General features: G+C 41.7%; 1 protein-coding gene across 2 annotated transcripts in view; it reads left to right on the forward strand.

The window, feature by feature from the left end:
- The first annotated feature begins 1,534 nt into the window (after positions 1-1,534).
- BCAR3 (BCAR3 adaptor protein, NSP family member) overlaps positions 1,535-12,897 on the forward strand; it is a 96,340-nt gene continuing 84,977 nt past the window's right edge. The window contains exons 1-2 of one of the 2 annotated variants that reach the window (XM_037907682.2): positions 1,535-2,118; positions 10,957-11,284. In XM_037907682.2, the coding sequence (XP_037763610.1) occupies positions 10,965-11,284 (320 nt within the window). In that variant the 5' untranslated portion in view covers positions 1,535-2,118; positions 10,957-10,964. Of the gene's footprint in view, positions 2,119-2,607; positions 2,942-10,956; positions 11,285-12,897 lie in introns of those variants that run through there. The other variant, XM_043521495.1, reaches the window with a different exon arrangement.

A 12,897-nucleotide genomic window follows, 5' to 3' on the forward strand; every position in this document is an offset into this window, starting at 1 on the left:
TTTGGCTGGATTTAGAGAGAGGTCCTTAAGGCCAGGGGGAGAGAGAGAACAGGGAACAGACTGAGACCCAGAGATTAGGAGTCAGGAGGAAGACAGACCTGCCTAGGGCCCTAGGTAAGATAAGTAAGCATGCAGACCTGTTGTTTTAAAAATCCACTTTGTCTTGTTTGCTTTGTTCTGTGGTTAAATAAATAGTACTTTGGTTTATAAAAGCTGTTTTGGGTCTCTGTAGTCCATTGGTCACAAGCTCCTGAAGGGAAGAACCACAGGTACTGAATCCAGTCAGACCTGCTGGTTAGCATGGTTGATACACAGGGTTCTGTAGTTTAGGTCCTGATCTGACAGTGGGAGAATTGCATGATTCTGTCAGAGGAAAGGTAAAGGGGTGCACTCAGAGACCAGAAGGGCAGCTAGCCCTGTAAGTGTGACATCAGCAGCAGCCAAGTTTGAACCCAAGACCTCTAGGTCCTAAGGAAAGGCTATAGTCACTTGAGCTAATGCTGGTAGCAGAGAGTTGTTAGCACATGGCTATTCTCTGTGGATCAGCCCCTTCCCCTGGGAAATGTCTGCCCCAACTGTGACAAAATCTGTGGATCCTGGATCAGCCTCATTAGCCACCTGCGGATCCACCAGGGCTAACTGGCTATCATTTTATGGAAGACAATCATCCTCAAGCTCTAGGGGATTGCCGACAAGTCAGGAAGGTGACACAGGCACACGGGGCCTGAATGTTACATCCAGAGGTGAGAAGGCAATTCAGAGGTGATGCGTGGGGAGGGAGGCATGTGGGCTCATGTATTTCCCCCCTCCCCGATTTTTGGTTGCACCCCTCCAAACTCAGACAGGCTGGGTGGCTTGCTGAAGTGAGTCGGGGGTGGAGGTGGCACTCCCCCCCTGAACCCCACTAGGTGGGGTTAGCTTGAGCCCGCTAGCATCACCACTGACCCCTAGGGTGGCATGCCCCACAGTTTGAAAACCTCTGTGGGATGGTCACTTGCCTCCCAGAACCTTTACACTGCCCTCCCCCACTATGAACAGTTACGTGTTGCCTCTGGAAGGCGTGTTCCTGTTATGAACAGACTAGCACTGGAAGTGAACAACAGGAGGGGGCTGCAGTGATCAAGGCATGAAATCAGTGATTCAGCAGAGTGAGAGTTGTGGTGGCTTCAGGTGGTGTTGCAGATGTGGTGGTAGGTGAACTCACAGGGTGGTGCAAGGTGCAAAGGAATTCCCTTGGTGTGAGGAGGACACATCTGGGTATAAACAAGAAGTAAAAGGGATGCTAGCTTGAGAGAGGAGATGGATGAGCTGGGTATATGTACCAGTCCACATGCAGTGCATTGCATTGGCACAATGGGGAAGATAAATGATGGGGAGGAGGGACACAACATTTCTGTCTACTTGGGGCACCCTGATCTTTACATATGTTGCTTTTCTCCGTGTAAATGAGCCCTTGTTAATTCATTGAGGGAAAGAGCTGTTTGTTTATTGCACCCAACACCTGCTGTTTTAATTGGTCACAACCATTGACAGGTAGGTGGGCTTTTGTCTCCGTGAATACACTTTACACTGCAAACTAGTTGCACCCATGTCTGGATGTGAGCAAAAATAGGTGCTAATATAATTAAATTATCTGGGAGTGAAGTGACAGTAGCCGTCTAGATTGCCCTATTAAAGGTTGTGTTAGGAAGTGATAAATCATCGCTTCAGTGGTATCTTACAGGGAGAAGTTAAAGTTCTCAAATCCATGGAAAAGGGCAACGGGAGGTCATCGCATGTAAATAGTATTTATGTAGGGGGTTCAGGGAGATTCAGCCTGAATAGTCTACCAAGGGGAGTGGCTGGAAAGCAGTAAATCACCGCTTGAGTGCTGGCTTGTGTGTCTCTCAGAACTGCGTCTGCAGCTGCTGAGCTGTTGCACGCAGCATACAGAGCTCTAGGCTGCTCAATTAGAACTTCAAAAGACTAGAAGAATTCTGTTCAGTCAGAGTGGTTCTGGTTTAGCTGTGAGATCTGACTGAGAGCTGCCAGTGTCTGTCTGCCTTCCCGAACCGCTCTGGCTCCGAGATGAAGGGTATGCTGCACTGATCTGAAAGTGTGCGAGTACTCTTCAGAGAGGTAAGTGGCTCCCTATTATTTGTCTAACTTCAGATTATGCAAAGGGACAAGTCACTGAACCAGAAGCCTTTAAAGATTTTTACATCGCTAGTTTTCTCTGTATTTTGCTATCCCAGTAATGATACAATGATTCCACCGGGGTGCTTTTACGAGACTTTAATGTGGAGATCTTTGGTCTATATAATGAACAGTCATTATTAACTAAATGAAAAGTGTTACTATGGTAATCGTGATGCACTGGAATTTGCCCACAAATATCCTAGCTAATTTAGTTTGAACAGACGGAGCTGGCGTTTGCACTTGCATATTCCAGATGATCAGTGAGCTTTGTTAAAAATATGCTGGGTTTGTCTGTGTGTGTAAAAACATATGTATTTGTTCTAATAGTTTGGTGTGGTGGTCCTTGTTTACAATGTGTTGCCCTGATTACTGTATCAAAGGAGGCTCAGCTGCTTTGGAAATTAATTGAATGGGGCACAGCTGGAGGTAGAACATTTCGAGGAGACAAACTTTTCAACTAATCTCTTCGAAAGCTAGCAAAGAAAGAGAAGTAGCCTGCTATGTAACTGTGTTGACAACATTGTTCTTTTTCTTTGCTGCATGACGAATGAATAGCTGGTTGTATTTGTCTCCCAGGGGGAGGGGAGACAGGAGAAGAGCTCAGAGCTGACTCACTCTAAACTATTTTGGTAGCTCTAAACTAAATCTGGTCTCGATTTTAGGCGTTTAGAGCTTTGCGGCGTTTGAGAGGAAGAGATTTCGGAGTTTAGCTACCACGGGGATGGGCTCTGTGGAAACTGCTTCAATACACAATCAAAGATCGGTAAACGACGGCTATTATTTTAAAAGCCAAAAGCAGCTGGTGCGTTCAGGCTCGTGTTCCACACAGCAGCCAAAGGAAAGATACAATGTTGAGTGTCAAGTCAATAACCGATCTCCTCATTTGTGATTACATAATTTTGCTTTGTTTAAGGAGGAGCCCATACCAAGATGCTGCTTCCTGTCCCCCTCTGTTACTGTTTTTTACATAAATCCATTATTAGTATAAGATAGAAGAGCTGTATGTTTGCTACTGGAAAGAACTCTGAAATAGTTCATGGGGATGTGCCTGGTAACGCAGAGAAATCCTGGGACTAGAACAACTTGATAACAATAAATGGCTTCTCCGTGCCAAAAAGAGAGGAGGTCTTGTTGGTTGGTCTGTCTCTGTCTGCATAGCCGCTGGAACTAGGGGTGCTGCTACACCCCGGCTTAAAGTGGTTTCCATCATATACAGGGTTTACAGTTTACTCCTGAGGGCATTCTGTGCCTAAAAATTATACACACAATATTTTAAAATTCTGCAAGTTTTGTCAATAAATAAATGCAGAGGCTCCAGCATGGCAGTGGTGCGCACAGGCCACCGGCTTGCTGAAGGTGGGAGATCACCCTGCAGTCCTCTCCCAGCTGCAGGACGCAGACTCAGTGATGTGGTGAGGTTGGGCCCGAACCTAACACAGCACAAGGCCTGGACCTGCCCCAGAAAAATCCTGGGGCTCTGTGCCAGGTGCAAGGCAGGTGGGCTCAACCAGGCAGGATCCAGGTGTGGCGGGGCTCAGCATGGGGGGATCCAGGTGTGTGGTGAGAGGATTCTGTGTGGGACAATCTGGGTGCAGGCAGCTCTGGAGGAGGGGTCTATGTGTGGGGGGATCTGGATGCACAGAGGCTCGTTTGGGGGGGGTTCAAGGTGCAGGAGCAATGGGACTCTGCATGGGCTTTCCAGTGAAGGTGGTTGGGGCTAAGTGGAGGGGTCTGGGTGTGGGGGTCTCAGTGGGGGGAGTGGGGCTTGGGGTGGGGGTCTGGGTGCAGCTCGTTGGGGGTTAGTGGTGTGGGGGTCTGGATGTGGGGGCTCAGGGTGGTGCGGGGGGGTGGAGCTCGTCAGGGTGGGGGTTTGAGTGCAGGGAGCTCAGTGGGGGTAATCTGGGGGCAGGGGTCCAAAGGCAGGGCGTCTGGGTATAGGAGGCTTCAGATGTAGGGGGTTGAGATTCAGTGAGGTGGGGTTTGGGTATGGAGGGCTAGGAGGGTTGTGGATGTACCTGGTGAAGCTTGTCAAGGGTGTCTGGTATGGGAGGTCCATATGCATGGGGGTTGGGTGGATGTGGGAGCAGCTCCCCCTACAGTGACCCTTCCCATCCACAACTGAGGAGCAATGGGTACAGGAAGCAGGGGATGATGCTGAGCTTCCTGCAGCAGGGGGAGGTTTCTGGGGGTGGATTTGACACTGCCCCAGACACTCCTTGCAAGGGAAGAAGAAGTCCTGTCCTCTCCTGCCTCCAGCCCAGACCTGACTAGCAGCTGATCCTGGCTCAGGATAGGAGCCACTGGCTCCTGGGTGTCCCCCGCCCCATGGTGATTTACCTCTCTGCTGGCTGCTCTGGGTGCCTGAAACAATGTACCTGCTCTGCTAGGGAGTGGTGCATGACTGCACTTGCAGATTCTCTTTGCTTCCCTGTCAGTCATTTTTATGCGGGAAAGCAAAGAAATCTGTAGGGGACATGAATTCTGCGCACGCGCAGTGGCACAGATTCCCCCCAGGAGTAACAATTTGATTCAGTGACTCAGCACCCCCACTATACAAATTGTTCCAGCACCCCTAGGAAACAGTGATTTTCATTTAAAGAGCTAGCTGAAAAATACTCCGATTTGACCACCATTTTATCTTCAGGAATGGAGAGAAGGAGGATCCAGAATTTTTTTTTATCCCTAGTCAAGGGTGTTTGTTGGCTGATCTGCCATTCAAAATCAATGAGCAGTTGCACTGTGTGGGTCTAATTTCATATTACCTTAACAGGGGTATGTAACATTTTCAGGGAATTGTATAGTACGGCAAAAGGGCCAAATGACGAGATACTAGGACTCAGTAAAAAATTAAGTAAGTAATATGAATACTTAATGCTTAGCTTTTATATAGCTTTGTTTCTTAAGTCAGAGATTTCAAGGTATTGTATAGATGCGGAACAGGTGAAATGACATGACATGCTCTTATTTGTCTTGACATGGAAGAGTTGGGAATAAAACCCAGGTCTCCTGATTTAGGCAAATGAAAATCAATGGGAATTTTTCCTGGTTAAGGACTTTGTAAAAATTAAAGGCTTGACTTCATTGGGATTTGAGGGCACTCAGCACCTTCTGGGAGGTGTTCAGATTTTCAGAATCTTTCAGAATGAGCTTCTCTAAGTATGGATATCAGAATTTGGCTGAGAATTTTTTTTTTAAATGTTCATCATAGAAACATTCATGATGATATAGTAGAGGTTTTCTGCTTGACAAAATGCATTTTTAGCTTTTAAATCAAAATCTACAAAATTATCTTGATCATGTTACAATTTAAATGACTTACAATCCCAAAGAACAGTTAAAATTGAAGTATTAAAACTATTTATGCATACATTTTTAAATAAAAGTCAAAATTTAGTTTGTGGCCAGTTATTATAAATCTAATGAAATGATGTGATAAAAAGACTGATCTGAAACGTTTCTGACAAACAATGGGGGATTTGTTCAGCCTATGGTATGGAACATAGGCTGGCCACAGCTTTATTTTAATTTGAAATTGATATTGAGTAAGCTCAAGTCATCCTTGTTTATATGCTTTCCACTGACTCAGAATAATGGTTATAAAAAACTGTTCAAATAGGTTGTGAGCTTATCATAATATAGGATAAGGATTAATCAGCTTTTTTTTTTTTTTTTTTAATTGTAAGTACATTTGACATCTTTTCAGAAGCCTTTTCAAAGCTCTGGTCTGTTTGTAATCTCATGTGTTTGATGCTTGGCAGACTCTGGCTTGTTCCTGATAGAGGTTTAGATCCTTTGAACTCTTGCATGTGCTCTCACCCACTCACCCCCTTTATCATATCAGGTTATGGATTCCCTGAACCTTTGTATTCATTTCAAAGTCTTCAGGCCAGTTTGCCATGGAGGGTAGAGTACCAATTAATTTTATAATACCTGTATCAAAGGCTTGGTAGTATGCAGGAATTTTTTAATCCCAGATAATTTTATGGAAGCACCTGTTGGTGCAGGAATACTTGTTTGAGTTTTAACTATTTTCTTGGTTACTTTAGACAAATGCAAAAAAAGTGTGTTGTTTTTTTTTTTAAGTTCAAAGTAGTTTTCAGCTACTACATCTATCCAAGCCACCTGCCAACTTCTGTGGTTTTTCAATCACATTTTCCTTTTTTATTTTATTTATTTATTTTATTTTAAAATGTGCGGTTCTTCTCTCTTGATATGAAAAACCACCCACACCAGCAATGGGGAAAACTGAAGGCCTTGATCCTGCCATTGACTCTGCATGGGTCCTTCACTTGCGTGCAGAAGGCTGCCAGTGCCAGTTCAATTTCAGGATCAGGGCTTTGCTGACTATACATTGAAAATGGTGAAAGGGACTATACACAAAGTGCTTGCAAATGTGCAAAGTAAACAAACTGAAAAATATATTTTTTCTGTAATCTTTCAATTACAATATTCTTAGGGATTACTTGTAATAATAGTACTGTAAGTAAAACGTTTTCAAACAGGTGTGTGTTTTAAATTGACTGTGTCCCTTTAAATGTCCCAAAATAGTTTGTTTACTTGAATTGGATATGCACATATTACTCTGCTCCATCCCTCTTAACTCCATTACTAGAGACAGGGGTGAGATGGGGGGAGGAAGGAGGTTAGTATCTATAGTACAGTACAACCAAACCAAGTAAGACATACATCCAAAGAGCCTGATACAGACCCCCCACTGAAGTCAATGGGCATCTTTCTATATGATGAGCTTTGGAGCAGAACTCGAGTGTGATATGAATCAGTTTTCATAAATATCTAACAATGCACTAATCGCTTAGCATTTTGAAAAGAGACAGTTTAAGACCCTGATCCAGAGTCCTTTGAAATAAGTAGAAAGACTCCCATTGACTTCATGGGATTCTTGAATCAGGCTGTAAATAGGGATTTCACAAATACAAAGGGGGCAGACAGGAGTGAATCTAATTTCTGTGGCCAAATGAGAAGTTTTCTCCTGGACAGACTGGAGTTACAGTTTTCACCATTAGACTTATTTTATTGTTCCTTCTCCAAAAGGACCATTTACTCTGTGAAGTAAGGTAGAAAAACTTCAGAGCATCTCCAGGGAAGGCGGGGGTAGGGAAGAGGTGTTTGCTTCAGGAAGGCAGATTGAACCATAATGTTGGCATTTTTATTCCCAAATCAGAGTCAAAATAGCTTTTTGAATACTCCATCTTAGGTATTTATAAGGCATATATCAGGTTGGTGTCTGAGCAATGATGTGAATAGAATCTTTGTTTTGGAATGCAATATTGTTTGGTTTTTCCCAGCAGACAGATGCCTTCACCCTGTTTCCAATCCCTCTGCAAAATTTCCCAGTGCATCCACATTCATTAATGTACATGGTCATTTAAAGACCTCTTGGTCCATGCTTCCTCTGTTTGCAATATAATAAAAGGGTGGGTGAGTTCTTTCAAAATCTGTGCACGGAATCTGGAAAACATCTTGTCTATTAGCTAGGATCTGGATCTGGAGTCTTTTGTTTCTTCTGTAGCTGACTAAGACCAATTTGCTTCACAGATGGTCAAAAGCTGTCTTTGCTCTTCTTATGGGGCTAGGGGGAAGTAACGGGGACAGAGATATTGTACTATGATGAAAATACAAAATTCCTACCATAGATTTAGCATTATAGGAGACTGAAACAATTTTTGTTCTGCCCTAAATAGAAGCAAGCTATACCATTTCCCAGGCTTTTACTCTAGTGTGACTGCATGTTAGCAAGCAGCAGTGTTCAGAACTGGGATTCCAGTCCCTTTTGTTCAGAAACCCTCTAGTATGTTGACCCATTGTGTCAGCTGTTGATTGAAACTGTTTTGGCAGGCAAAGAGTGCTCTCTAATAATGAGTGTAGTTTTCTAGGACTGCATCTACAGTAAATTCAAGCATTCCTGCTTGGCTCATACACTGAAACAATTGAAACATTCCAAAATCTCCAGCTGAAAAGGGGCTCATTCCTTGGAGCTTTGACATTCAGCAAAAGCAAAACTTGTCAGATAATCTGGCAATTTGCATTACTGAGCTGACTGTTTTGGTTATGTTGCTGAATCTTGACTTGCTTTTACGAGTCCATCAAGGAGTAGCAAGTCCTACTTCTGACCCTTGGTGAGGATGCTAGCAGGCATGATTATAGAAAAATTGAGTAGACCTATTTTGAGGGGGGAAATTTTTATGTATTAAAATTAAAGTATAGCTACATATATTTTGCAAGTGGAGAGATAATTTATCAAATGTGAAAGCAGGATGTTTATGTCTCTCATGTGAATTCTCAAAACAGCACCTAAATGCTCATTTTGTATACCGAAGTGTGAATTTAAGTATCCAAATACTAGACTTACATATCCCATCAATGTGTATGCATTTGAAAACTGGGCTTATGGTGTAGCTCATGTGGGGGGTGAAGGTGCTTTAAAATGTGCAGTAGCAAATTCATGGTTTAATACTTGGAAAAGTAAACCTGATGAGCCTTTCTTGTTTCACTGAAATAGTTTGTCAGGTTGTTGTTTTAGAAATTAATATCTTTGATAATGGAAGTTATTGGTGCAGGTGGGTGGTCCTCTTTGTCTAGATATCACTACATAGGAAGTAGTCTGAAGTCTATGGTTAATGTGTGTGTCTATCACAGTTTTGGCTATCACCAAAATCTATAGCTGAAGTTACATTGCAACTTCTATTATTATATCCACTTGTTTTTGCATGCTTGTAACTTTTGAGACTAAAACTTCATATGCTTTGTCTCAGCTCAGAGATGAATTTACTAGCAAGTTTGAGGAAAATCCCTCATATGTTTGAGTTAAGGAGGCTGAGGAAAGTACATTTATTATATTATAATACTTTTGCACTTATCAGTCTCAAGGTTTTTTATGAAGATAGTAAGTACCATCATTAGGTGCAAAATCAGAGGCAATTCTAAAAGTTGGCTCAGTGTGGGCAAGTTAGGCTGGGACTTCCAAACTCCTGTAAATATGGGGTTTGGGTGCCTACTCAATTAAGGTTCCAGCCTCAATGTTAGTGTGAGTTTTGAGAACCTTCATTTTTTTCGTTTCTTGACTTTGATTGGGAATAGTTAACTTTTTAGCCTTAATACTCTGTTTAGTATATGGACCAATGGACTTATACCAATTTACACTAGCTGGGAATCTGGCCCTGGATCTATATCCTGCATTTTCTGTTTTGGACCTACCTCTGAATCAATTATGTTGGCATGGGTAATCAAAAATGCAAAGCAGCCTGTACAACACAGTAAAATTTTGAATGAACTTGCAATATTTTTTGTTGCCACCTGGTAGAAATGACTTCCCCAAACCACATTCTGAATGAAGATGTAAACAATAGGAGGGTCTGAGATTTAGTGGTCACATCAAGGGACACATCATAATCTGTGAGAAAGACCTCTTGAAAGGTTTTTATTTTAATTTAATCCCTGTTAGTTGACTCCATCTACAAGAGCACAACTTCCCATAAACATTACACAACATGCAAGAGCAATTCTACAGAGCCTCTGCACTTGGAACTTTTCACTTTCACATTATAAGTGATGTCATCAAGGTCCTACCATAAATACCTTGCTCTAATTACAGATAGTGTTTTTATTTTAAAAAAAAAAAAAAAAAAAACGGGAGGGAGTTTTTATCAAGTCACAACACATTTGTGGAGTCCATGGCTAGATTCTCAGCAGCATCCGAGGCCTTTGTGGTGCAGCTAAAGTGGAGGGGGGAGAGTGTAAAGATAGTTTTATGAGCTGAACCCTGACATAAGTGAGATCAGCCTCAGTGTTGCTCTAAATTATGCCTGGCTACAATAACCCACAAAGACCCCTGGCACTCTAACAATGTCCTGATGTTGGAGCTGGTAGTGGATGGAGTGGGGCATAGAGCCGGTGTAGCCATCACTACAGGACCTCTGGATTCCCCTAAACCAGAGGCATCCATTGGTAGTCACTTAATGCTACTTTATATTTGTGGAGTGGCAGAAAGCAGCCTTATCAGGGGGCCAGAATCTGACCCTATGAATTTACATCAAGTGTTGTAATTTTGTTCATGTTGGCAGAGATACGTTGGAGACTCCTCTCTGTTGTAGGCCAGGGTATAATTGACCAAATTCACCTCTAATGTAAAGTTGCATCCCACTTATACCAGTAGTGAATTTGACTCAGTTGGCCTGTGTATTCTACAGAAAAGAATTCCAGTAATCTATAGCCCTTCTCTTTTGGATAAAATCCTTTGTTTTACAAACTATTAAAAATATTTGCCTCAGGTCTGTAGTGCCCACTACTGAATTTAGACTAACAATCTTTTAAACTAAGCCTTGGTCTGTACGTTGTTGGGGTTTTTTTTTCCTGACAATTTAGTTTCAGTTAATGATTCCAGACTGATGTTTGACCTTTCAAATGGAATGGTTTCTAAGAACTCCGGGTAAAACAACAGATAAGAAGATAAACCTTGTAGGTAATAGCAGATTATGGCCCAGATCCTGCAAACACTTGCATATGTGTTTAAGTCAATTATTTTAATGGGGCTATTCACATGCATAAAGGTTAAGTACATTTGTATAATAATCTGCAGGATTGGAATTTATGAGATTAGGTCATAATTTAGTGTATATATGAAAAGCATATAAATTGTCTGCCTTCTAATACAAGAAGTGTAATGTTAATAGAGACAACAGCTAACAATGTTGTTTAATTTCATTTAAAATGGCAGCACTAGTGATTGATAAACGCTGTGGGTAATTTTTTATTTTTCAGAGCTGAGAATGATAGCTGCTGGAAAACTTTCAAGTCTCCCCAGAAATATACAGATGAACCATCAGTTCTCACTGGCTTCTTCTATGGATCTTTTGAGCAGCAAACCTCCTCTGACCGAGCATCGCTTAGACTCCTATCAAGATGTTTCTATCCATGGCACTCTCCCTAGGAAGAAAAAGGGGACCATTCCCATTAGATCTTGTGATATGTTTAGCCATATGGGAACCCTGCCGTTCTCCAGAACACATAGGCAGCAGTCACCTTTGATTCAAGATGTCCTAGAGGAGTATCCCCTGCAAGACAGGAAGAGTGAGAAACTCCACTTCAGGTACCTTCTTAAATTTAACCCAGATGTTTGTTTTATAAGAGCTGTACTGTATTCTTCTAGAACTCCTGTCCTCTACTTATAAGGCTACACTGGCATGGCTGAGCCAACATGGGCATGACCGTGAGCTGGTGCTCAGCTTGAGTCAGCCCTTAGTGAGATGGCCCAAAGTCACAAGCCATGTTTTAGGTCAGCTTCTATGTAATTATTACACAAAAAATGAAATCTGATGCATTTTGCTAATTATAAGGGAAATTTTTGCATCTTATTTCATAGATTAAAATGAAAAAAAGTCTTAGCTGGTGGTTTGATTAAGTTTTAAATATTGTAAATTTTAATAATTTTTGTTGCTTTGTTCCTGTAGATTCAGAAATTTCTGGTGTGTGTGTGTGTGTTGAGAGGCAGGTCTAATTAGTTGTCCTAGTAAAGATAAAAATATTCTGGCCAAAAATTTTAAATGTCAGTACCTAAACTTAGACACTTAAACAAAAGCTCGATCCAATTCCACTTGAAGTATTTGGGAGCACTACTGAAAGCCTCAGTTACTTACAATAGTGAGTGAAGTCTAAGAACCTGCATCAGATAGTCATTCTATTAACTTCAGTGAACACTGTATCAGTCCCTAAATGTCCTGATTTTCAGAGATGCTGATCCTTCAATGGCTCTGGACATCCTCCTCATACCATTTTGTGGGATATCTACTTAGGTTTGCCCACATGTTACACTCAAAGGGTGAAATCTTAGCTCCATTGAAGTCAATGGCAAAACTCCCACTGACTTCAATAGGGATACTATTATTTATTACTGTTATTTAGTAAGTGATAGAGAAGAAGAATTAGGGTGCAAAGTTGTAAAAACACAGTCATGGAGCATAGGCAAAGTATTGTTGACAATCCCATAAGAATGGCAAGATTGTCTCGGGTGGGTGCCAGAGTCAGGAAAAACAGAACAAACTTGAGTATAACACAGTGGATTAATAAGGTGCAAAGAATATGAGATCCCATTTTGCTGCTTGGATTTCAGAACTGGCATGGTTAAGAAAAGTAGCCAAATGGAACTTCTACATTGGGATTTATAGTTATACTGTAAAAATGTATTTACCAATCAGATTTCATCACACAACCTTTGATTGAAGGAGCGAAATTGTATATGCTCTGTTCTTCTGGCAGATCAGATCAGCCTTCTCCTTTTAAGGGTGAAGTTAACTGAATCTATATTGTTAGTAGTGCTTGAAGACAAGCTGAAAGGTTGTTCAGGAACAGTTGTTTGTTTCTTTCTACCCTCCAACAAATCAGTCTGGGTAAATGGCTTCAGAGCACGTAATATTCCTCTCCATATGGTTTATAGGGCAATGGTCGTGAGGTGTAATTGCTTCCTGCTTGTTTGGCCTGGCTTGTGAACCTGTTGAACTCCTTTTAATTTTTATGTGATGAGAAAGTGCATGCACCCAGAGATGTTATCAAAAGAAGAATGTGACATCATACACTGTTGCTTTCTCACAATCTTCCTTCACATAACAATTACTGTACAAGTATAGTTTACAAGAGATGTACCTTCTCTCTTTTAGAGAATAGGGCCTCCAAATTACATATATTTATACTTGTGCTATTAGGAAT

Source organism: Chelonia mydas, chromosome 8 (assembly GCF_015237465.2).
Source record: "Chelonia mydas isolate rCheMyd1 chromosome 8, rCheMyd1.pri.v2, whole genome shotgun sequence".
Taxonomy (NCBI): domain Eukaryota; kingdom Metazoa; phylum Chordata; order Testudines; family Cheloniidae; genus Chelonia; species Chelonia mydas.